The sequence below is a fragment of the Rhinoraja longicauda genome, chromosome 5 (assembly GCF_053455715.1).
Source record: "Rhinoraja longicauda isolate Sanriku21f chromosome 5, sRhiLon1.1, whole genome shotgun sequence".
Lineage (NCBI taxonomy): Eukaryota > Metazoa > Chordata > Chondrichthyes > Rajiformes > Arhynchobatidae > Rhinoraja > Rhinoraja longicauda.
In genome coordinates, this window is record NC_135957.1 from 45,508,267 (window position 1) to 45,535,779 (window position 27,513).

Sequence of the window (27,513 nt, forward strand, 5' to 3'; positions counted from 1 at the left end):
AACAGACCCCAATCAATCAATAGGGGACAAATTATCCTCCACGATAATCCTCAACACTGGTGTGCCTTAAGGATGCGTTCTCAGCCCCCTTCTTTACTCCTTCTACACCCACGACTGTGCAGCCATGTACAAATCTAATTCAATTTTCAAATTTGCCGACGACACCACCATTCTGGGCTGGATATCAATTAAAGATGAGACAGAGTATAGAAGGGAGATCGAGAACCTCGTGTCCTGGTGTCGAGACAACAACCTTTCTCACAATGTCAGTAAGACAAAGGAGATAGTGATCGACGCCAGGAAGTGAAGGGGTACACATATCCCAGTTTGCATTGACGGTGTGTAATGAACCTGATTTGATAAGGGGACTCAAGGTAAAAGAGCCATTAGGATGCAGTGATCACAATATGATAAGTTTCACTCTACAAATTGAGAGGGAGAAAGGAAAATCGGAAGTGTCAGTATTACAGTATAGCAAAGGGGAGTACAGAGGCATGAGCTGGCCAGAATTGACTGGAAGGAGGCCCTCGCAGGGAAGACGGTGGAACAGCAATGGCAGGTGTTCCTGGGAATAATGCAGAAGTTGCAGGATCAATTTATCCCAAAGAGGAGGAAAGATTCCAAGGGGAGTAAGAGACACCCGTGGCTGACAAGGGAAGTCAAGGACAGCATAAAAATAAAAGAGCAGCAGTACAACAAAGCAAAGAAGAGTGGGAAGACAGAGGATTGGGACTCTTTTAAAGAGCAACAGAAGATGACTAAGAAGGCAATACGGGAAGAAAAGATGAGGTACGAGGGTAAACTAGCCATAATATAAAGGAGGATAGTAAAAGCTTTTTTAGGTATGTAAAGAGGAAAAAAATAGTCAAGGCAAATGTGGGTCCTTTGAAGACAGAAGTGGGGGAATTTATTATGGGAAACAAGGAAATGGCAGACGAGTTGAACCGGTACTTTGGATCTGTCTTCACTAAGGAAGATACAAGCAATCTCCCAGATGTTCTAGTGGCCAGAGATCCTAGGGTGACGGAGGAACTGAAGGAAATCCACATTAGGCAGGAAATGGTGTTGGGTAGACTGATGGAACTGAAGGTTGATAAATCCCCAGGGCCTGATGGTCTGCATCCCAGAGTACTTAAGGAGGTGGCGCTAGAAATTGTGGATGCATTGGTGATCATTTTCCAATGTTCTATAGATTCAGGATCAGTTCCTGAGGATTGGAGGGTAGCTAATGTTGTCCCACTTTTTAAGAAAGGAGGGAAGAGAGAAAACAGGAAATTATAGACCAGTTAGTCTGATATCAGTGGTGGGGAAGATGCTGGAGTCAATTATAAAAGACGAAATTGCGGAGCATTTGGATAGTAGTAACAGGATTGTTCTGAGTCAGCATGGATTTACGAAGGGGAAATCATGCTTGACTAATCTTCTGGAATTCTTTGAGGATGTAACCAGGAAAATTGACAGGGGAGAGCTGGTGGATGTGGTGTACCTTGACTTTCAGAAAGCCTTTGACAAGGTTCCACATAGGAGATTAGTGGGCAAAATTAGAGCACATGGTATTGGAGGTAGGGTACTGACATGGATAGAAAATTGGTTGACAGACAGAAAGCAAAGAGTGGGGATAAATGGGTCCTTTTCAGAATGGCAGGTAGTAACTAGTGGGGTACCGCAAGGCTCGGTGCTGGGACCGCAGCTATTTACAATATACATTAATGACTTGGTTGAAGGGATTAAAAGTACCATTAGCAAATTTGCAGATGATACAAAGCTGGGTGGTAGTGTGAACTGTGAGGAAGATGCTATGAGGTTGCAGGGCGACTTGGACAGGTTGTGTGAGTGGGCGGATGCATGGCAGATGCAGTTTAATGTGGATAAATGTGAGGTTATCCACTTTGGTGGTAAGAATAGGAAGGCAGAGTATTATCTGAATGGTGTCAAGTTAGGAACAGGGGACGTACAACGAGATCTGGGTGTCCTAGTGCATCAGTCACTGAAAGGAAGCATGCAGGTACAGCAGGCAGTGAAGAAAGCCAATGGAATAATTTAAAATGCTCTTTTCTTAAAGATAGGTCTGTCTCAAGACCCTTTGCGTTTATTTGCAGGAATAAGTTAATAAGAGCATATACCACATTGATTCAGAATATGGACAAATTCCAAATCTTACAGCATGCACCAGATTCCCCTATTGATTTAAATAACCAACCCATTGAAAAAAGAAATTGAAGGCTTTTCCAAATGACACTATAATGAAGTGGGACATGAGGGAAAGGGGACGTACAACGAGATCTAGGTGTCCTAGTGCATCAGTCACTGAAAGGAAGCATGCAGGTACAGCAGGCAGTGAAGAAAGCTAATGGAATGTTGGCCTTCATAACAAGAGGAGTTGAGTATAGGAGCAAAGAGGTCCTTCTGCAGTTGTACAGGGCCCTAGTGAGACCGCACCTGGAGTACTGTGTGCAGTTTTGGTCTCCAAATTTGAGGAAGGATATTCTTGCTATTGAGGGCGTAGGTTTACTAGGTTAATTCCCGGAATGGCGGGACTGTCATATGTTGAAAGACTGGAGCGACTAGGCTTGTATACACTGGAATTTAGAAGGATGAGAGGAGATCTTATCGAAACGTATAAGATTATTAAGGGGTTGGACATGTTAGAGGCAGGAAACATGTTCCCAATGTTGGGGGAGTCCAGAACAAGGGGCCACAGTTTAAGAATAAGGGGTAGGCCATTTAGAACTGAGATGAGGAAAAACCTTTTCAGTCAGAGAGTTGTGAATCTGTGGAATTCTCTGCCTCAGAAGGCAGTGGAGGCTAATTCTCTGAATGCATTCAAGAGAGAGCTGGATAGAGCTCTTAAGGATAGCGGAGTCAGGGGGTATGGGGAGAAGGCAGGAACGGGGTACTGATTGAGAATGATCAGCCATGATCACATTGAATGGCGGTGCTGGCTCGAAGGGCCGAATGGCCTCCTCCTGCATCTATTGTCTATTGTGCCGAAGTAGATATGATTGAAAATTTCAAATTCCTAGGAGTCAATATCACCAACAACGTCTCCTGGACCAACCATTATTGAATCAACGATTAAGAAAGCACACCAATGCCTCCACTTCTTCCGAAGGCTTAGGAAGTTTGGCATGTTCCCTACAACTCTCACCAACATCTGCAGATGCACCATAGAAAGCATTTCATCAGGATTCATCACAGCTTGGGAACAGCTCCATCCAAAGAAACATAGAAAATAGATGCAGGAGTAGGCCATTCGGCCCTTCGAGCATGCACCGCCATTCAATATGATCATGGCTGATCATCCAACTCAGTATCCCGTACCTGCCTTCTCTCCATACCTCCTGATCCCTTTAGCCACAAGGGCCACATCTAACTCCCTCTTAAATATAGCCAATGAACTGGCCTCAACTACCTTCTGTGGCAGAGAATTCCACAGATTCACCACTCTCTGTGTGAAAAAAAAGTTCTCATCTCGGTCCTAAAAGACTTCCCCCTTATCCTTAAACTGTGACCCCTTGTTCTGGACTTCCCCAACATCGGGAACAATCTTCCTGCATCTAGCCTGTCCAACCCCTTAAGAATTTTGTAAGTTTCTATAAGATCCCCCCTCAATCTTCTAAATTCCAGCGAGTACAAGCCGAGTCTATCCAGTCTTTCTTCATATGAAAGTCCTGCCATCCCAGGAATCAATCTGGTGAACCTTCTCTGTACTCCCTCTATGGCAAGAATGTCTTTCCTCAGATTAGGAGACCAAAACTGTACGCAATACTCCAGGTGTGGTCTCACCAATGCCCTGTACAACTGCAGCAGAACCTCCCTGCTCCTATACTCAAATCCCCTCGTTATGAATGGCAACATACCATTCGCTTTCTTCACTGCCTGCTACATCTGCATGCCTACTTTCAATGACTGGTGTACGACGACACCCAGGTCTCGTTGCATCTCCCCTTCTCCTATTCGGCCACCATTCAGATAATAGTCTGCTTTCCTGTTCTTGCCACCAAAGTGGATAACCTCACATTTATCCACATTATACTGCATCTGCCATGAATTTCCCCACTCACCTAACCGTCACATTGCAGCCTCCTAGCATCCTCCTCACAGCTAACACTGCCCCCCCCAGCTTCGTATCATCCGCAAACTTGGAGATGTTGCATTCAATTCCCTCGTCCAAATCATTAATATATATTGTAAATAGCTGGGGTCCCAGCACTGAGCCTTGCGGTACCCCACTAGTCACTGCCAGCCATTCTGAAAAGGGCCCGTTTATTCCTACTCTTTGCTTCCTGTCTGCCACAGTTCTCTATCCACATCAATACTGAACCCACAATACCGTGTGCTTTAAGTTTGCATACTAATCTCTTATGTGGGACCTTGTCGAAAGCCTTCTGGAAGTCCAGATATAACACATCCACTGGTTCTCCCTTATCCACTCTACTAGTTACATCCTCGAAAAATTCTATAAGATTCGTCAGACATGATTTACCTTTCATAAATCCATGCTGACTTTGTCCAATGATTTCACCACTTTCCAAATGTGCTGCTATCCCATCTTTAATAACTGACTCTAGCATTTTCCCCACTACCGATGTTAGACTAACTGGTCTGTAATTCCCCGTTTTCTCTCTCCCTCCCTTTTTGAAAAGTGGGGTTACATTAGCTACCCTCCAATCCTCAGGAACTACTCCAGAATCTAAAGATTCCAACTCCGCAAGAAATTGCAGCAAATTGTGGACGCAGCCCAGACCATCACACAAACCAATCTCCCTTCTATTGCCTCCATTTATACCTCACGCTGCCTCGGCAAAGCCAACAGCATAATCAAGAACGAGTGGCACCCTGCCCACTCCCTCTTCTCCCCTCTCCCATCAGGCAAAAGGTACAGATGTGTGAAAACGCACACCTCCAGATTCAGGGACAGTTTCTTTCCAGCTGTTATCAGGCAACTGAATCATCGTACCACAACCAGAGAGCAGTGCTGAACTACTATCTACCTCTTTGGTGACCCTCAGACTATCCTTAATCGGAGTTTGCTGGCTTTACATTGCACTAAACGTTATTCACTTATTGTGTATCGAAACACTATAAATGGTTCGATTGTAATCATGTATTGTCTTTCTGGTGACTGGTTAGCATGCAACGAAAGCTGTTCACTGTACCTAGGTACACATGACAATAAACTAGACTAAAAGAGAGGATGAGCGAGAAAAGTGCGTTTTACTTTAACACGAATGTTTTAATTCTATATTCATTTTTACATTAATTTGTGACAGGTCTGAATCCATTGTGATTGCATATGAATAACAAAACCACTCACAATTATTCAATTTAAATAGCGTAAATGAGGTTGCACTGTGGAAGACTTTGTCCTGGACCATGTTGGAAGAAGCAAGGATGCAGACAACTGGCAAATTCAGAGTATTGGAAGATTTGCCCCATTGTAGATTTCATCCAATGTCCGTTTAATACAGCATGCATCCCATCCTTTATTCATGTCTATACCAATCCTTATACTTTCCTATCCTGCACGCCGCAATACGAATGTAACAAGTAATAATCCCAACAACAAATTGCTCTGGTTTGTCCAGCAAAACAGGCACTAAATATTGTAATCTTAGTTTTTAAAGAGGTTATACCTGTGTAACATATTCTGGGGTAATCGGTAGAAAATAGACTTTGTCTGCAAGTCCTTTAGATGTCTGTACTGTTGCAATATTTGGATTGATAAGGATTGATTGAACATTCTCCTCTTTCAGAGCTTTAATTGCCTGAAATAGAACCATAACTTGAATATGAAAAAGAAACACATTGTGAAATCAAAACAAATGCACTGAGACTCATATTTAGAACAAAAAGATAGTGATTTATTGCAGAAAGGCTAACTTTTTTAAAGTCTCTTATGAATTCTTGCAACCAGCCAAAGAATTAATATGCAAAGAGAACACTGTATTTTGCATTTATTTACTGTTGCAGTCATTTGTTGCACAATCCTTTATCATGTCATATCATTACAAAATTGCCCCCAATCCCATCTTCAACTTACCTGAGAACCTGAGTAATCAAACTCCCCAGCTTGACCAATGGACAATCCACCGGATCCAAGAATAAGGATCTTTTGGGATTGCAGCCTCCCAGGTGGAGATATACTCTCCTCTGTTCCAGTTTTGTACGTATAATGCAAAGTCACACGTTCTTTAACTGAAGAACAAGAGTGAGGTTTAATTTACAATATTATTTTTTGTCATTAGTTACAAAATTAGGTTTATAATTGCTCTTAATTGTACATCAATTCCAAATTATAAAATTTGGTTTCTAATGTTATTAAAGAATGGTCATAAAAAGAAAATGATCCCTCTATATAATTTTACAAACACGTTAACAAAGCAAACTGTGTTTCATATAAAGCACTTTGAAGATTGAAAAATGTATTAGCCAACTTCCCTCTCATTGCCATGATCAAATAAAGTCCAAACTGTTGGGGACTATAAATCACTTCTCTTAACTGGTGACCAAACTCATGTTGGAGCTGCCCAAACAAATTCTCTATGGATGAGAGCTTACAGCAGTTTGGTTGTAGAGGGAACAAGAGTGACATGCTTAATAAGAAAATCATGAATAAGGATTGAATGATTAAGCTGATTGAGCTTGAAAAAAAGGAGAGTTGGGGAAAATAGTGCTGCCATTGCTGCCTTGAATATGCCCTTTATGCAGGCTTCAGACAAATACTACATAACAGGCAAGGTCACATGGCAAAATTAAAAGAGCTGGTGGCATCTCGGGTGCAAAACGAACTCTGACAAAAAAAAAACTTGGTGGGATGGTACGCACTTGTTTTGAAGATTGCAAGAAAAGTAAAATTATGTTCATGAAGGTACTTGGGCTGCTATGATAAATCACACCAAGTAAAATGTTACATTCACAAAGAGACAGCAATCAAGATGCATGCTGCAAAATAAAAACCAGGTTTGCTCCATGGCCAATGCTTAAAGAGTACAGAGATAGAGCTGGGGTGCAAATATTCCAATCTCAGAAGGTGGTAGGACAGGCTGCAAAAATCAGTTTCTCTCCAAGTCATACAAAATCATTACTTGGAAATATTCACTAAGCATTCATCATCACCAGGCCTAGATGCTGGAATAAGCGAGTTCGGTATCTCGACTGAGCGTGCGCTCCTAGGTCACAGGAGCTAAACATTCTCGCCAGCTGATCTGCTGCGTGTATACAGACCTGCGTTTCATCCGTATTTTCCAGTTTTGCTTCATAGAGGTAAGAAAATACTGCTTTAAAAAATATTAGGTGTATTTATGGTTAATTTGTATAAGATTACGATGATTTTGTAGGTTTTATTGCTTTATGCTTCGGTGAGTGAGCGAGACTGTTACAATTTTCTTTTGCTGTTTGTGCAGCAATTAGACAGTTGCTGAGGTCAGCATCCAGCGGAGCGGTTTGGCTGATCAAACCCTCCCTATAATATTACCCAGTAGACACAAAATGCTGGAGTAACTTACCGGGACAGGCAGCATCACTGGATAGAAGGAATGGCTGATGTTTCAGAACGAGACCCTACATGCCATGAGAGTGGTCCCCGGGACAGGCGGGCATATACCTGTCGGGTGCCGCTCCGTCAGGTTTCAGGTGTTGCAATCGGAAACGCGCAGCGGAGGTGTGATCAAGGGAGCAAGACCCAGACAACCAGCTACAGGGAGCCAGCACTGGCGAACACAGCCTCTGCTGGCACCGCCATCCCGGGAGTGGTGTAGGGCTGAAAAGGAGCGAGGTTTGTGTGGAATGAGGGTGAGTTTGTGCAGCGCCCGTGTCTGCTCTGGAAGGCAGCAGAAATGACATTGCCTGGAGTGGGAGGGAGCTCTGTAACCCCCAATGAAGCACTAAGCATGGGAATTTTTTAACGTGTAAGAAGGAGCTGTAGGCGCTGGTTTACACCGAAGATAGACACAAAATGCTGGAGTAACTCAACGGGACAGGCAGGATCTCTGGGGAGAAGGAATGGCTGACTTTTCAGGTGGAGACCCTTCCTGTAGGGTCTCGACTTGAAACATCAGCCATCCCTTCTCTCCAGTGATGCTGCCTGTCCCAGTAAGTTACTCCAGCATTGTATGTCTACCGGGTGATATTATAGGGAGGGTTTGATCAGCCAAACCGCTCCGCTGGATGCTGACCTCAGCAGCTGTCTAATCGCTGCATGAACAGCAAAAGAAAATTGTAACGATCTCGCTCACTCACCGAAGCATAAAGCAATAAAACCTACAAAATCATTGTAGTCTTGTACAAATTAACCATTAATACACCGAATTAATATTTTTAAAGCAGTATTTTTTTTACCTCTACGAAGCAAAACTGGAAAATATGGATGGAACGCAGGTCTGTATACACGCGGCAGATCAGCCGGCGAGAATGTTTAGCCCCTGCGACCTATGACCGGCGCATGCTCAGTCGAGATACTGAACACGCTTATTCCTACGCCCCAATCGTCATAAAACTGTGATGTTCCTGGAGGGAGCAATCAAGAGATTTATTAGAACTCCAATGGCAAGAAGGGGCCTGGACGAGTACGAGCTGTGACTCAACAGGTAACATTCTCACCCGAGTTGGAATGTTTTGCCACCATCCATTTCTGGAGCACAAAAGTGCAAACTACCATTTGTGCACTGCACTGGTACCACCTTACAAATGAGATGTTACTACCTTTTAAATGAGATGCAAAGTAGAGGTTTTGCCTGTCCTCTCAGATGACTTAAAAAATTATAAAGGCATTTCAAAGTGCAGAGTAGTTATTCCTTGAAGTATACTTAATTATTATTTTTAACATTGAAGGTCATTAACAATTGCTTTCAGTTGAAGGTTACTGTGCACAAATTGTCTGCCTTATTTCTTCAGTTATAACAAAGACTGCACTTCAAAGTATCTCCCTTACTATAAAGTACTTTCATAAATCCCAATGTTGCACAAGGGACCATAAAAATTCATAGCTCTTGTCGTTTCACTAGAAAATCGTATAGGGATATTTCATTGGTGTTCAATATCATGAAGGATTTTGAAGGGTACAACTATTTAATTTGACTGACAAAGAAGCCCCAACATGACACAAATTAAATAGTCAATACAATGTACATTGGAGTACAAAGACTAATCCTACACAAAAACATACACAATTTGTAGATTAGATAGCTTCCCCAGTGCATTTGAAACATGAGTATTTTATTTAAACTCAGAAATCAGAATTTTCTTTTTGCAACTATGTTTCATCTTACTACAAAACAAAAATATCATAATTTGTCTGGACTCCAAGCATTTTTAGAATGCACCAGAATAAATGTAAAATCCTTAAAGCTCAGCAGAAAGATGAAATAAGATGGAGCAAAACAACAAACTGCCGGAAGAACTCGGCAGGTAGAGCAGCATGTATGGGAAGAAAGGAAATGTCGATGTTTTGGGTGAAGGCCCTGCCGGGACGTATAAGAAGTTGCATTGCCTTAATGTAACAGTGTATCAAGCGGATCTTGTCCTTGCATGATGTGACGAGGAATCAGAACAGATAGAATTTACTTTTTGGATACATACTTAAACATTAAAAAAGTGAATTATAACCTTTCTTAGAGTAAGATAATAATACTTCTAAAATATACAAAACTCAATTTGAACAAAATGTTAACTCTTTACAACTAATCTCCCTTAAACGTTTAAATACCCCTGCTGTCGTAGACTTGATAATTATGACACAAGAAACCAAAGATGCTGGAATTCTGAGCAAAACAAAGTGTTGGAGATTTTTAACAGGTCAGGCATGCAGACCAATCCCCAATTTCCTTATATCTCCTCTTTCCAACACCCATATTCCTCCCTATGGCTTCACATTTCACTTTTTTTTTCTTTCCTTACCCTGTAACATGTTGTCTCCTTTTCACCTTTTGCTTTTGTCACTTTCTTATCAAGAACAGGATTTAACAGTATACAAAAAGATAATGAACCAGATGAAGAAATGTTAATGATTCATATGACTATGATGAAACACTCTGTACAATATTTTCCTCCAGCATGCTACAATTCCTCAAACACAAAAAAAACACGTCCGCGAATGCACCGGCGATTTACATAGGTTGGGTTTTCAGCCAGAAACAGATTGGCAGTATTTGCATGTCATACGTGAGAAATCACTGCATTTAAAAAAGAAAAAACACGTCGTGGTTTAGAAAGCTTTGACTTTGAGTGCACTACAGTCTGTTAAATGCCATCATGATAGGCACTCAGCTACCTGTATCAAGGTTCTTACCAGTTAGATCTAAATTAACACCTGACTTTGTGTCGCTCACACACTTCAAAAAGATATCAAAAAGATCCACCAGGTCTGTTGGTCCTGCCATATGCTCCGGGTGAAACTGGACACTGAAAACAAGAAAAAAAGAACACTTAGATTATAAGCAAATGATAAGACAGATTGGCTATTTTGCTACAGCATATGGCAACATGAAAAGAAAATCTGCATATTATATTATTCACAAAATACTGAAGTAGCATTCTGAGATAGCTGATCTGCCCAATGAGGGAACCTCAGAGTTCCGTAGATGGAGCAGGAAGTTCATCCTTCATAGGTCTTTTGGCTCAACTTGCCTACACCGACTAACATGCCCCATCTACACTTGTCCCACTTGCCTATATTTGGCCCTTATCTCTCTAAACAGTCTACACCGGATAGCCCTGTACCTGTCCGCACAGGATAGCCCTGGACCTGTCGAATTGCTTCTTAAACATTGCAATAGTCCCTGCTTCAACTACCTCCTGCGGCAGCTCATTCCACACACCCACCACCCTTTGCTTGAAGTTACCCCTCAGATTCCACAAAATCTTTCCCCCTTCACCTTAAACCTATGCTCTGGTTCTCGATTCCCACTCTGGACAAGAGACTCAGTGTGCCTGCCCCAAATATGGGAGTCTGGGTGCTCCCAGTGAATGGCCTCAAGGTTCCCTCTATCATTCCAAGGCTCCTCCTCTACTTTCAGATATCATAGACCAGATTCCTAGGTGTCAGTGGGGATGTTACATTTCTTCAAGGAGACTCCAAGAACACCCTTAGCTCTTTTCCTCTGTGGCTGTGAATCTCATCCTGTAATAGCTCAGAATCAGGAATGAGGTATCCTGAAGGATCCAAAAGAAATGCAAATTGTACTTCAACATTCAAGGTAGTTTTGGGGGCCAATGATATTGGCACTGGAAACTGTGTTGGTGGTATTTTCCACTGCCTTTAGAAGGCTGTTGAATATCTCAAATAGGATGTAAGAGGGCGGTAGTCAAGTTCATCAACGATGTGCAAATACCAACTTCACTCGACGATGGTTACCAAGTTTAGAAGTAGTTACACTTTCAAGGTATTACTGATAGCCTTTATTGTTCAAATACAGTACAGTGTGCAGGAGTAGCCTGATAAAGGAACCTTTTTAATCAGCTGGACAATTCTATCATTTGCTTCAGTAAGTAAAAATATCTTGGAGCTTAGCATCCTAGGTTGGATAAACACCAGTAGTTGAGCTTCATCGTGCAAACAAAGTTGGGTGTCCTTGGCTCTGAAGTGTGATTGTTGGTTCAAGAGTTCATCATTAGCTTTGAAGATTATCTCCAATTATCTCCATCCCTACAGGAATATTAGTTGGAAGTGAAGTGAGACATCTTACTGAAAAGAATGCCATGACATTGTTTGATGTCAGTCTTCAGCAAGGTAGGTTTTGTGGTAGGCCCATCAGTTAGTATTGTGACTTGCATGCAATTGTACAGCAAACAGGATAGAGACAACTTTCTGTGGGTAACCAAGCTACAGGATGCTGCCCCAAGCTTTGATAAGTTTTAAAAAAGGCCATGTTTGGTGGATGGCGCTGCTCCCTGCAACTTCCTTGGAATTGCCATGACAGGAAGATAGTGACCATCATACTGTAAGTGGGCAGAATCCACATTGCGATTAAGAGAGCCATACTTCAACTACAGGGAAGACCTCTTTCAGAACAATATCATGATAACTTTACTTGCAGCAGACCGCAGCAAATCCACTCCATGGTTACCACAAGCAGATGGTTCCTTTCTTATAGGTGATCACCATTACATTATCTCAAAGGTCTTCTGAAATACCTTCCTCTTCCAAGATATACAAGATGTACATGATGTACAAGATAACCGAAACACTTCACTGAGGACTTAATCCTTATCTTTGGGATTAAGCCTTCTCAATTTCCTCTCATGAATTTATACATCTCTTTAAGATCACCCCTCATCCTCCTGCACTCCAAGGAATAGAGTCCCAGCATATTCAACCTTTCCCTATAACTGAGACCCTCTAGTCCTGGCAACATCCATGTAAATCTTCTCTGTAAACTTTCCAGCTTGACAACATCTTTCCTATAACATGGTGTCCAGAACTGAACACAATACTCTAAATGCAGTCTCACCGATGTCTTAGACAACTGCAACGTGATCTCCCAACCTCTATACTCAATACTCTGAAGGCCAATGTACCAAAATCCTTTTTTGACAACCCTATCTATCTGTGACTCCACCTTCAAGGAACCATGCACCTGCACTCCTAGATACCTCTGCTCTACAACACTCCCCAGAGCCCTACCATTCACTGTAGGTACTGCCCATGTTAGACCTCCCAAACTGCAACATGCAAAACCTTGTCAAATGCTTTGTTGAAGTCCATATCAACAACATCTACAGCTCTGCCCTCGTAGACTTTTTTTAGTCACGTATCATGAATAATATTATGAATAAGATGACATATGCCTACACCTAACACAGTAAATGCCAGGTCCCCAGGGTGTGTTGTGGAACAGAGAGACAATGGGTACTAGTGCATTGTTCTCTGAAAGTGATAAAAAGGCATATGGCACATTTGCTTTCATCAGTTGGGCCCCGAGTACAGCTCACTTGATGTTGGTGAGACGGCACTTGGAGCGTGGTATGCAGTTCTGTGTCATATTGCAGGTAGGATGTGATTAAGCTTGAGAATGCAGAAGAAATTAACAAGCATGCTGCCATGACTGGTGGGCTTGAGTTATAAGGAGAGATTGGACAGGCTGGGACTGTTTTCGTTGGACCAAACCAGGCTATGGGTTGACCTTAGAGGCTTTTAAAATCATGAGGGGCATAGATGAGGTGAATGGTCACAGCCTTTTTCTCACAGTGGAGATGCCTAAAATTAGAGGGTGGAGGTTTAAGGTGAGAATATAAGATTTAAGGGGACCCATGGGGCAACATTTTTCATATAGAAAGGTGGTGGATATGTAGAATAAGCAGTCGGAGAAAGTAAAATTACAATGTTTAGAAGACATTGGACAGGTACACGGATAGGAACGTTTTAAAGGGATATTGACCAATTGCAGGCAAATGGGACTAGCTCAGGTCAGCCTATTTCCATGCTGTCTAACCCTGTAACACTAACAGAGAACAAAAATTGCTAAGGGCACTGCATCATCGTAAGACCGATAAGAGTGTTAACATATCAGGTCAATAATCTTTCAACAGAATAGACTATGTATGCAGTATATTGTGTTTCTGTTTTTAAATTATTTATTCAACTCAGTTGTGTGATCTGTCTTAAAAGGATTAACGAGTTATTTTTTTTAATTTTGAGCTTCAAAAAAATATTGTATTTTAAATCAATTAAAATTAGTCAACCTTATCTGTTCATGACTTCTATATTAGGGAAAGGAATCCAATGGAACTTTCCACTTTTAAGAAATAATTTAAACAATTATTTGCAATGATCTGACCCGGAGCAAATCTTTCAACCCAATCAACACTGCAAAGATCCTCTACGTCTCCAAAATGGCCTATCTTTGGCCCAGACAAACTGCTCAAATTTTTGTCGATGACATCTCCGGAGAATGTTCTTCCCGAACCCCATATTAAATTTCAATGAATCATCTCCAAATTATCCAGAGACAATTTACTACATTAAAAGCACAATGCGAGTGGCATGCTGATTTGTATTAAGAATTGAAAAATAACAGAAGTTTAATTTGTGTTGCCTTTCAAAGTACTTACCTGAAAATTGGTTTAGTATTATGAACTATTCCTTCATTAGATTTGTCATTAGCATTGGTGAACAGAACAGACCAATCGTGTGGAAGAAAACTTGGCTCAACAGCAAAACCATGATTCTGGGATGTAATGAAGCAACGTTGCGTATCTTCATGAATACAAGGCTGGTTATGCCCGCGATTTCCATACCTATCAAAAGAAATCCAAAATCAAATGTATTCCATCCAGGAAAAGTTCAGCAAGTACAGCAATAGCCCAGCAAAATCAACCTATCCCCAATTAGTCATAAAAGTATCCAGGAGCTATTCATTTCTTCACAACCACTGTCAAATTTCTATGTGCTGCGATTTAATATTTTGAAAAATCAATAAATAGTTGGTTGCATACAAAGACAGGTGGAGGGGCAGGGTAGTGTAGCAAAAGAAAGGACTCAGCAGAAGGACTTGGACAGATTGGGAAAGTGGGCAGAGAAGTGGCAGATGGAATACAGCAGGCATTTTGGTAGTAGGAATAAAGGTATCGACTATTTTTTAAATGGGGGAGAATTCAGAAATCGGTGGTGCAAGGGGACTTGAGTGCTGGTGCAGGATTCCTAAAAAGTTAATTTGCAAATCAAATCAGTAGCAAGGAAGGCAAATGCAATTTATTTCAAGAGAACTAGAATATAAAAACTTGAATGTAATTCGGAGGCTTTATAAGGTGCTGGTCAGACTGCATTTGGAGTATTGTGAGCAATTTTGGGCCCCAAATCAGAGGAAAGATGTGCTGGCTCAGGAGAGGGTCCAGAGGCGTTTTTTTTACAAGAATGGTCCCAGAGATGATTGGGTTAACACCTGATGAGCGTTTGATGGCACTGTGCTTGTGCGCGCTGAATTTTAGAAGGTTGAGAGGGGACTTCATTGAAAGTTACAGAATAGTGAAAGACCTGGATAGAGTGGATGTGGAGAGGACATTTCCACAAGTGGGAGAATCTAGGACCAGAGGCCATAGCCTCAGCCTCAGGATGTCTACAGCAGACATGCCAAACAGCTCAACCACTTTCACTTGAGCTGCCTACGCAGACTCCTGCACATCAGGTGGCAGGACAAAATTCCCGACACAGAGGTCTTGGAATGGGCCGGAATCCCCAGCATCCACACCCTCCTACGGAAAGCCCAAGCCAGATGGGCAGGCCATGTCGTCAGAATGCCCGAGAGTCGACTGCCAAAACAGCTTCTGTATGGAGAACTGTGTCAGGGCAAACGCTCAGTGGGAGGACAGAAGAAACGGTTTAAGGACTGCCTCAAAGTGTCCCTCAAAGACTTGGACATCAACCTTAGCACTTGGGAGTCTCTTGCTCTGGACCGTCCAACCTGGCGTAGCAAGCTCACCACAGGAGCTCGTGCAGCAGAGAACTGACACACTGCAGAGGCCCAGAGGAAACGCACCACGCGCAAGGCCCAGGCTACCTCCACTTCCACTGTAGCACCCATCCACTTGTGTCCTACGTGTGGGCTTGCCTTCCGGGCCCAGATTGGCCTCACCAGTCACTTCCGGACCCAGTCACCAATCCTCCAACTGAAAGTGAAGTCATGGTCATCTTCGAACCCGAAGGACGAACAACAACATTTCAGAAGGAAATGGCAAAATAACGTGTTTGTGTAACTGCAGAGCCAGGGTCATACCGTGTTGAAACACTTGGCCTACCGTAACTGAACCTTCCATCAACAACATTGATTCAATTTTTCTTTTCACATGCCCATCAACGAACCCCATCCTCACTATGCTCCTATCGCCACCTACACTAGGGGAAATTTACAGTACCCAATTAATTCATCAAACAGCACATCTTTGTAAGTGGAAGAAACTGAAAATATACAGGGGGAAATCCATGTAGTTACAGGGAGAATGCTCAAACTCCACATTGCCAGCATCAAAGACAGATAACTGGAATACCCTCTGCGCCAACCAAAAACTTAAGTTGTTTAATTGCATAGATAATGAGAGAAAGTTTCAGTATCCATCTATCAGTGTGCATGTACAATCAAAACAATACCGAAGACACAACACCTTTCTGCAAGTGTTACATTCCCAAAACACCAATACTGTGAGAAAGTTGCAAAAAAGATAAAACTATTTTTGGAGATTAAATAATTCTTCCAAATTCCATACAAATGACAGTAAAACCAATGTGTACATTTTTAGCATGATGGTAGTCAATATGGAATTTACTTTAAAATTAAAATAAATGCCTGTGTAAGTCATCAGAATAATAATCCGCAATTAAAACCTAATTTCAAGACCAAAAGAAAGAATTTAGAAATTTTGGAAAAAAATCCATATAGTTGAAGGTTCATACTATCTACAATCACAAGAATAAAACAATACGAGTCAAGCCTGTACCAGTACTCTTCTTAATAGGGAGTTAATTAGGACAATATCTTTCCATCAGCCTGGAACTGTTGGCATTTACCAGAAAAGTGCAGGCTTATGTTTATCACTATGCGCCTTTAAGATCATGGAATACTTGAAAAGCACTTTCACGAATTAAAGTAATTTACAAATGAAGTGTGTAACTGTTTTGTACACCAATATTGATGGAGTGGGGAAGTCTCATTTCCAAAGGGAAGAGAACCAGCTCATCATATGCCACACAAAAATCAACGTTCCTTAATTAATTCTCCTGCAATTTTTAATTCACGTTTACTTTTGCAGCTGTAACTTCAATCAATTGGATTACTCATACGGAGACTGAATAACATTAACAAAATACATAATCTGCCAAAAATATTCAATACTTGTCTTGTTTAGGGCATAACCCAAGTTATAACATGTTCATATAGACACAGAAACCTGCTGTTTCACAGCTGCATACACATGAACTTCCAGTATATGCAATATTTTACTTGTTACGTAATTAAATGTTGCTTGGTTTTAGGATCTGTAAAGAATATTATACATACAAATTCAAGTCTAAGGAAATAAAATCACTCAGAACACTTTCCTCTACATCTTTCAACACCACCTTTCTCACTTCATACCAACTCTTACACACTCACTAGCCTTGGCAATGCTCAGGTAGTTTGCTCAATGTTTCATTGAGTTTAGACTTACTGATCAGAATGACGAAAATAGTAAATGTTGGAGCTACTTGGGAGATCAGAGAAGCCACAAAATGAAGCACCATCAGTGTTTCACGTAAATGACCCGTCCTTAGAATGGGAAAAGTATTCTAATTGGCTGAGACTTTAAACAAGTATTGAAGCAAGGAATGGACAAAAACTGATCGGCTGTGGCAAAAAAATCAAATGACAAAAGGGATAATTAAGGTTAAACAAGCAAGCAGAAAGCAATTGGTGGGTTTAAATGTGGTAATAAAAGACTGATAGTATCGTTATCTTAAACTGTTGAACTCTAATGTTTGGAAAGGTGAATATTGCGCAAACAAAAGAGAAGATAGCATTGCCCAAGCCGAACGTTTTAATGGTTGAGGGTAAAGGCCAAGGACCGAGTAGTCTCATGGTAATGGAAGCTCCGAAACAAAAGTTGGGGAATTAGAACGTGGATACACAAGAAACAAAGATGCTCTGCTGATCAATAACCCAGCTTGCATTTGGTCTCCTCAATGCCAGAAATTATATTGTGAATGGTGAATATAGCATGTTAAATTAAAAACAATTTAATGTCAGTACACCGGGGTGAAGTATTTGTGGAGCTGGATATTGGAAAGTAATGAAATTATAGGCATTACTTCTACATTATAAAGCAAAAATGTTGTGGCAAGGCCAGGAGTGGTGTTCACAGAGAAGTAGGAATAAGGTGTTCCAGGGAGAATTATCTTTCAGACAAGGAAGATAAATCGGATGGCTGCATCATAATAGAATAGAAGTGGCATAAATGGTAGATGATGTCCACTGAATACTGACACTAATGTGGTGGAAAGCAGTGGCGGGGGAAGCACATCACTGAAGGATGGGAAAGGTATTGACATGGCTTTCGTACATTTCACATCGTTTTTAAACCTTATCCTCGCTGCAAGTTAAGAATGTGATCCTTGCCCCATAAAGCAGTTAGAGGCAATAGTCGGCACAAAGAAAGGCAGCTAAGTCGATTTGATCAAAGTGCTGAAGCAGACAGTGACTTTGCCCGCACGGTCACTGAATAAAGTACATATGATTCAAATCCTAGTAAAAGGTATATCATCACAAAATACCACATACAAACTCAACCTCCAATGCAAATCTCATTTGCAGCTCACTCACTTCATTTTGTAAGTCTTGGCTCCAGCTGCCAATGAAAGAATCTGATGTCCCAAACAAATTCCAAATAACGGCTTTGGCTTTTCTTCAGAAATCATCTTCTTGACATTGTTAATTGTTTGTTGACAATACTCAGGATCTCCTGGGCCATTGCTGATAAATAATCCATCAAACTCTAAAATGGAAAAACAATTGCACTCCATTTCCAACAATTATCCATCATTTTCCACAAGTGGAACAGACATAGTCAAGACTCCAAATATATATTGAGTGAAGGTTGTCTCAGTTCTTGCCTCTATGCAGCAATCATTATCAAAATGTGGATTTTTACTTTAATGGTTTTTAACTTTTATGCAATGGTGAGCAAAATGAGTTTGTGGTCTGATTCACGTGGTGAATAAGATCGTGGTGATTATAAATCACCTTCATCGAACATTACAATTCTGTAAAGTGTGCAGCAGATTTTTTTAAATCTGCAGGTGTCTGAAAATCAATCTCAACAAACCACAAAAATGTTCACAAAACACGGAAAAAGCAATGAAAAATATTTCAAATTAACAATTAGATTGTTAGTGCCGAAATGAATAGAGAGTACTTTACAAAGTTGCAACAACATTAGAAAAATAATCATCTCCTGGTGATCCCAAATTCTAAAGGCATAAAATGTTCTCAGCTTCTACTCACCTTTACTATTAAAAGGATAATCCCATGGTACCATAATTACAGAAGCTCCTCTCTTACATAAGCACCTGATTTGGTTATACTTCATTCCACAGTCCACCGCCATAATTTTCAAACTTCCAGAGGGATTGTAAACTTTGGGCTCCTGGTGGTGAGATTGGGAAAAAAATGTAATCGACTTTTATAAACACAATATGTTGACTCACTGGTAATTTCTCTTTTACTTGCAAAACTTTAACAAAACCATGAAAATATTTTCTTGCGAGAATAAGAACCTGGATGTAATTTCATTGCATACATCCACATAAATAAAGTTATGAAATACCAGCAGAAATGTACAAGTATTAGTGAACATGTGCCACATTTGGGACAGTTTAGAAAAAAGTAAAAATTCTACTTTGTACATTTTTTTTTACAATCGCATCGGACCAAAGTTGTGCCAATGAAAGTCAAATAAACCATTATGAGACTGAGAAACGAGAATAAAACTGTTGGAGACGTCAGCCAAACCTTAGGCTTACCAAAATCAACTGTTTGGAACATCATTAAGAATGAGAGCACTGGTGAGCTTACTAATTGCAAAGGGACTGGCAGGCCAAGGAAGACCTCCACAGCTGATGACAGAAGAATTCTCTCTATAATAAAGAAAAAACCCCAAACACCTTTCCGATAGATCAGATACACTCTTCAGGAGTCGGGTGTGGATTTGACAATGACCGTGGATCGCAGAAGACTTCATGAACAGAAATACAGAGGCTACACTGCAAGATGCAAACCACTGGTTAGCTGCAAAAATAGGATGGCCAGGTTACAGTTTGCCAAGAAATACTTAAAGGAGCAACCAGAGTTCTGGAAAAAGGTCATGTGGACAGATGAGACGAAGATTAACTTCTATCAGAGCGATGGCAAGAGCAAAGTATGGAGGAGAGAAGGAACTGCCCAAGATCCAAAGCATACCACTCATCTGTGAAACAAGGTGGTGGGGGTGTTAATGTCTGGGCATGTATGGCTGCTGAAGGTACAAGCTCACTTATTTTCATTGATGATACAACTGCTGATGGCAGTAGCATAATGAATTCTATCTGCTCAAGTTCAAACAAATGTCTCAAAATTCATTGGCCAGCGGTTCATTCTACAGTAAGACAATGATTCCAAACATACTGCTAAAGCAACAAAGGAGTTTTTTCAAAGCTAAAAAATGGTCAATTCTTGAGTGGCCAAGTCAATCACCCGATCTGAACCCAATCAAGCATGCCTTTTGTATGCTGAAGAGAAAACTGAAGGGGACTAGCACCCAAAGCAAGTACAAGTTAAATATGGCTGCAATATGCCTTGCGGAGCATCACCAGAGAAGACACCCAGCAACTGGCGCTGCCCATGAATCGCAGACTTCAAACACTCATTGCATGCAAAGGATATGTAACAAAATACTAAACATGACTACTTTCATTTACATAACATTACTGTGTCCCAAACATTATGGTGCCCTGAAATTGGGGGGGGGGGGAGACCATGTATAAACACTGCTGTAATTTCTACATGGTTTTAGTTTAGTTTAGTTTAGATACAGCACGGAAACAGGCCCTTCGGCCCACCGGGCCCGCGCTGACCAGCGATTCCCCGCACATTAACACTATCCTGCACCCACTGGGGACAATTTTATTTTTTATTACATTTACCAAGCCAATTAACCTGCAACCTTGTACGTCTTTGGAGTGTGGGAGGAAACCGAAGATCTCGGAGAAAACCCACACAGGTCAGGGGGAGAACGTACAAACTCTGTACAGACTGCACCCGTAGTCGGGATGGAACCCGGGTCTCCGGCGCTGCATTCGCTGTTAGGCAGCAACTCTACAGCTGCACAGTCCATCACACGGACCAGACTCCCACCATTGACTCCGTCTACACTTCACGCTGCCTCACAAAAGCAGCCAACATCACCGAGGACTTGTCCCACCCCGGTCATTCTTTCTTCTCCCCGCTCCCGTCCGGCAGAAGGTACAGAAGCTCGAAAGCGCGCACCACCAGACTCAGGAACAGCTTCTTCCCCTCTGTTACCAGGCCTTCTGAACGGTCCTTCCATAAGCTGTCCGATTCACCTCTACCCCATTGCGGACATTGGACATTGTCTCTGGAACTGGTCTCAGGAATAGATCGGTAGATGCGCAGAGTCTTTTGCCCAGAGTAGGGGAGTCTGGGACCAACCAAAATGTATCAAAATGGCCTTTATTATAATCTGACAATGTGCACTTTAACCACATGTGATTTTTTTCTATTACAAATCTCAAATTGTGGAGTACAGAGGCAAATAAATAAATGATGGGTCTTTATCCCAAACATCATGGAGGTCACTGTTAGCAGATAAAAAAATTAAATACAGCAAGTGAATTTTTGCAATAATATAAAATGCCAGAAAAACACAGCAGGTTTGACAACATCTTTGGAGACAATAGAAATAGTATTTTAGGTTGTTGACCTTGCAGTAGAACTAAAGACATAATATGTTGTGTAAGCTGTAAAGAATTTTGTTCACAATAAGGGGCATGGTTATAAACTCAAAAGTAATGAAATAAGATTTGTTTCCCCATTTGATTATAAATGGGATGTTGTTCACTTTTAAGTTGACATGCAAATATCAGCTATACTTTGGTAAAGTCTTGCCCTGTTCAGGCAATAAAATTAAGTTGAAAAAACTTATTTAGCATTCATAGGAAAAAAGTTGGAGCTAGTTTAGCAAGATAAAAAATAGCAAGCATATGCCTTGAACGACCTATCACATTTCTGACATATACCTTGATAGAAACCTCCTTCACCAAATGTTGTTTGTTCGGATCACGATAAGGAAGCGCATTTGGATCAGTCCCATTTTGCACAATCTTTCCTAACATTGTGCCTTTCTCCCGAATCTTCTTTGTTAGGCATCTAGTATCTATTCCTGTATGTTTAAGAAAGTGATATTATTAGTTTATAATATAGTTTGGATCATATGGGCATTATGTGGGTACATTCCCACCACTGCAATCTCACAGAATTAAATCAGTGTGGTCTAAATATCTAATTAGACTCAACAAGCACTAACATTCCAAGCATTGAGAAAATGTATTCAAAGACCAAAATCACCATCAGCAAAATTCTCGAGCAAAAGAATCTCCAAATATCACAACAACCAGCTGGTTGAAGTAACTATCTGTCTTAAAATGTACTTATGCAAAGATATACAGACAAAATATGGTGCCTATACTGATAATTCCAAAAGGAACCACTGGTATTCAGCTGTTCCTCTGTAGATCTGAGATTTATATAGATCGGCTGCCAGTCTGGTACAGATGACAGTCTGTCACTGTACTCCTTCACTCATCTCCACAGGTAGTCCAACGGCAGAGTAAGTCTTGCAGCAATTTCCTCATAATACACTGGGTAATCCACCACTCTGAAATATGTCAGTCAGATCCCTAGGGACTCCATTTATATTGATGGGGATTCTAAACCTGGAGAATGATAGCTCAGCGAGGAGCCAGGAAGTACAGTTGGATTAAATTACATTTATTTCAATGCTAGAGGCCAGGTAAGGTGGATCAACACAGGACGTGCATAGGTGCATGGAGGGGAAACAATATCCTAGTAGGAAGGTTTGCTGGTTGCTAGTCAGGTCGATCCAATGCAGGATTGATAAAGTTGAGTGATTAGAAGTCCATATGGAAGGCGATGAAAGAACGTTCAGTGGACAGGATGGGCAGGGGCACAGCGGGAGCAAGGAAGGACTGGTGGATTGAATTGCATTCATTTTAATGAAAGAGCCCTTTCAGGTATAGTGAATGAATTCATTTTGCCCAATCTCTCACTATGGCTCAGGCCCTCAAGTCCTGGCAACATCCTCATAAATCTTCTCTGCACTCTTTCCAACTGAACAGTATCCTTCCTTTGGCAGGCTCACCAAAACTGAACACAATATTCCAATTATACTTTTAAAAATTGTTGGCCCACGATCGGCATGAACATTCCGATGTGCATGTCAACAGCTGCCCAACCACTCAAAAGACAAAAATATTTTTTGTTGTTACACTTAATGAATCACAGCAAACTGATTGCAGTGGCAAAGTAATAACAGGATGAGACATTGAGGCTGAAGAAAATTTTCTGTAATATGCTCAACCTGAATTTTTTGTTTCGCAAATTGATAAATATATTGAGAAAGTGCATGAGATACAAAGTGCAGATCATCAAGGCTAAAAAATTGTAGCGTCAAAGATTTAACAACAGAAACATCACAGCACCATTAAACAAATACTTTCTTGTGCACCTTATCCGCTCGTAACAGAACCAGAAAATCAATCCCAGCTGATACAAGTCGTACTCGTGTAGAAATTGGCAAATCTCTGGGATACTAGTAATCTGTACTTTACTACCATGACATTTATTTGGATTGCTATGGAATCTGAACTTCCATGTTTATCTAATTGTAACTAAGCAAGGAAGAAAACTTGCTAACTGAGGTTAATTGAATACAAACAGGTTTTAATGCAAGAGAATAGATCATTTTCCAGCCTGGTTTTAATTTATAAACAGTAGGCAGTGTTTGCAGATAACCTGAGCTGCAGCTGCAATCAATTTTAGTAGCATACATAATCTGCACAAAGAGAACAAGAAACTTTGCAACTAAAGTCGTATCAGTTGTAGTTCTAAGGACAATGGCTTCCAGTTTGTCCCAAAAACTGTATTTGGGTGGAAAGGACAAGGGAAAACTTTTCAGTCACTGATAGTAAATTTTAAATTTATTCGTCATAGAACACAAATTGATTTCTCCCCACCAATTTATCATGATATGGATTTTTTAATGCCAACGAATGTTTCACTCTCTTGTAGAAATGTTAAAATCATACCCACATCTTGAGTTACTGTATGTTTTGTGGCGCTACTCCTGCACACCTGTCGCGTCAATCACGCAAAGGGGCATTGTATCACTGCTCTTCTGGACCTTTACACGATGCTTTAGTTGGATCTTTGACTTCCCCATCGGCAGACTTCAATCAGTGCAGATAAGTAGCAACATCTCCTCATTGACTATCAACACAGATGCATCTCAGACCAGGTGGCTAAGAACACAGCCTTAGATCCCATGATTAAACACTGTACTGGTGCCAAATATAAACAGCCAACAACACCAATGTAGTTGGCCAAATTACTGATGGTGAAAGTGGTACTGCCACAACAACCTCTTGCTCAACATCAACAAGATGAAGGAACTGATTCTTTATTTCAGAATAGGAAGTCTGGAGATCACACACGTCTTTATTGATGTTGTCAGTGGTGTAGAGTGTTAGCAGCTTCAAATTCCTGATTTAACGTCTTGGATAGCCTGTCCAGGGCCAAGCACATTGATGCAATCACAAAGAAGGTTTACTTTCATACCTTTCTTAGAATTTAAGTGATTCGGTATGTCTCAGAATACTCTAACAAACATTTACAGATGTATGTAGAAAATATCCTGAAGACACAAAAAGCTGGAGCAACTCAGCGGGACAAGCAGTATCTATGGAGAGAAGGAATGGGTGACATTTCGGGTCAAGACCCTTCTTCAGATAAAATATCCTGATTGGTTGCATCATGGACTGGTATGGGAATTCCAATGAACACGAATGCAAGAGACTGCAGAGGGTGGTGTTTTAGCCTAGTCCATCATAGGCATAGCCCTCCGTTTCATCCAAAGTATCTACACGAGGTGCTGCCTCAGGGAGGTGGCATCTATTATTCAAGATTCCCCATCGTCAAGGTTATGTCCTGTTCTCACTGCTACAATTGTCCCACACTACCAGATTTAGGAAGAGCTACTTTCCTATAACTATCTGGTTCTTGAACCAACCCTCACACTATCCCTAATCCAACTTTGACAACAGAACACTACAGCCCACCGCTTGCACCAGTGTAGACTTGTTTTTGCTTCTAATTTCATTTTTGCACTAATATCTTTATTTTATGAAAGAATTGTACATGTAATTTGCCCGCAGTTCAATCCAGCCTGCAATTCAGCAATGGCAGCATAAAAATCAGATACTTACCCTCCAAAGCAGGAATTCCTTGGTCTTTCAGCCACTGGCCCAATGAACGAACTGAACTCCAGTGACTTGGATTCTGTGAATGTTCACCAATTACCAGTGCAGCAGCATGAATTTTGGAAGATTCAAACCACTAAAAATAAAAGGTCAATTAAACCTCGTGAATTCAAATACAAGAACATTTTCCCACTTGGATTAAAATATTGACATAGATGCAATAACCACATTTCAGGCATAATACAAAACCAATTCCTTAACACTGTCGTACATTTCAACATGATTGGGTAATAGAAAACATCAATTTCATGATCAGATTACCTATATCAATGGAAATTAATTAGGATAATTACAGACCAATATTTAGACTCATTTAAGCATCAGGGGCAAATAAGTTTATCCCTTGTTGCATACCTTACTGAGCCCATGTTCATCATCTTTATCCCTTTATCATGTTCATCATGTTTATCCCTTGTTGCATACCTTACTGAGCCCATGTTCATCATCTTTATCCCTTTATCACGCTCATCATGTTTATCCCTTGTTGCATACCTTACTGAGCCCATGTTCATCATCTTCATCCTTTGGTACACCATAGTTCCCGATCAATGGATAGGTAAGGACAAGTATTTGGGAATAATAAGATGGATCAGTCAAAGCTTCAGGGTAACCGACCATTCCCGTCTGAAAAACTAACAAAATATGTCAAGGATAAATGGATGAAATGACAAGTGTTACAGTCAAATACTCTGATTATGTTACAGGCAAATTTAATCAACAGGCATGTTTCAATTTCATAAGTTTCCACTAAATCTACAGCTCCACAAATGTATTTGCTGAAAGATTTCCTGTAACAACCTTTTACACTTTCATTCCCCACATAAGAAAGCACCTTGTGGGTGTTTAAAAAAATGACAATGACAAAATAATTGCAATGAGAAACTTGCGTTTCCCTCCACAACAGAGTTTGCCAGTATGTAACAATGCTACAGGTCAATATACTTTAATCTACTTGGTCCAGAAACTCATAATTTATTAATGTAAAGTGGATAAGGATTTTACAATTGCTAAAAGTGGCAAAATCATCATTTGCCAGTAATCTAGAAATAGCTGCTGAAAAGGTTTTAGGACAGATATCATTTTCAGTCTGGTAGTATAGAAGCCAAGCTACAAGGGTTGGTAATGGATCAATTGTATGGAATTTTCAACACAAACATTTTTTTAAAAAGCAAGGAATAATAATTAATCTTACACAGATCAAAATAAACAGATATCAAAACTAAACATTCAAAACCGAAATAATATTTATTTAGAAATCCCCAAAATTTGAAGAAAAACTGCGGGAATGAGATTACATATGTAAAATGTGTGATCCACTTGTGTGTGTAAAATGTATGTTACACTACCTATTGCTCCACTATGTAAAATGTGTGATCCACATTCAGAGGTTATTTAGCAGCAAAAACAATGCACCATTAAAACAAAATTATTCTGGAATGAACAGGACATTACAATCCCAAAACAGAGGGAAGTGGTGGAAGGATGTTTCTTTGACTAGAGGTCCGTGATCAGTGGTGTTCCTCAAGTGTCGGGACCTGTTTACGATATGTATGTAGGCAAGCTGATTAGTAAGTTTGCAAACGACCAGAATATTGGAAGAGTTGTGGATAGCGAGAAAGGTTATTAAGAGATACTGCAGGAATATACAGTGCCCTCCATAATGTTTGGGACAAGACCCATCATTTATTTATTTGCCTCTGTACTCCACAATTTGAGATTTGTAATAGAAAAAAATCACATGTGATTAAAGTGCACATTGTCAGATTTTAATAAAGGCCATTTTTATACATTTTGGTTTCGCCATGTAGATATTACAGCTGTGTTTATACATAGTCCCCCCATTTCAGGGCACCATGTTTGGGACACATGGCTTCACAGGTGTTTGCAATTCCTCAGGTGTGATTAATTGCCTCCTTAATGCAGGTATAAGAGAGCTCACAGCACCTAGTCTTTCCTCCAGTCTTTCCATCACCTTTGGAATCTTTCATTGCTGTTTATCAACACGAGGACTAAGGTTGTGCCAATGAAAGTCAAAGAAGCCATTATCAGATTGAGAAACAAGAATAAAACTGTTGGAGACATCAGCCAAACCTTGGGCTTACCAAAATCAACTGTTTGGAACATCATTAAGAAGAAAGAGAGCACTGGGAAGCTTACTAATCGCAAAGGGACAGGCAGGCCAAGGAAGACCTCCACGGCTGATGACAGAAGGATTCTTTCTATAATAAAGAAAAACCCCAAACACAACTCCGACAGATCAGAAACACTCTTCAGGAGTTAGGTGTGGATTTGTCAATGACCACTGTCCGCAGAAGACTTCATAAACAGAAATACAGAGGCTACACTGCAAGATGCAAACCACTGGTTAGCCGCAAAAATAGGATGGCCAGGTTACAGTTTGCCAAGAAGTACTTAAAAGGGCAACCACAGTTCTGGAA

The 27,513-nt window shown here is 40.7% G+C and overlaps 1 protein-coding gene across 2 annotated transcripts in view; it reads right to left on the minus strand.

The window, feature by feature from the left end:
• The window catches only part of cad (carbamoyl-phosphate synthetase 2, aspartate transcarbamylase, and dihydroorotase), a 92,291-nt gene that overhangs the window by 54,850 nt on the left and 9,928 nt on the right, over positions 1–27,513 (minus strand). For both annotated transcript variants that reach the window (XM_078399427.1, XM_078399426.1), the window contains exons 2-10: positions 25,568–25,707; positions 25,022–25,151; positions 21,758–21,900; positions 18,969–19,110; positions 18,288–18,459; positions 14,050–14,235; positions 10,289–10,401; positions 6,044–6,198; positions 5,637–5,768 (exon numbers count right to left, since the gene is read on the minus strand). In XM_078399427.1, the coding sequence (XP_078255553.1) occupies positions 5,637–5,768; positions 6,044–6,198; positions 10,289–10,401; positions 14,050–14,235; positions 18,288–18,459; positions 18,969–19,110; positions 21,758–21,900; positions 25,022–25,151; positions 25,568–25,707 (1,313 nt within the window). The remainder of the gene's footprint in view (positions 1–5,636; positions 5,769–6,043; positions 6,199–10,288; positions 10,402–14,049; positions 14,236–18,287; positions 18,460–18,968; positions 19,111–21,757; positions 21,901–25,021; positions 25,152–25,567; positions 25,708–27,513) is intronic.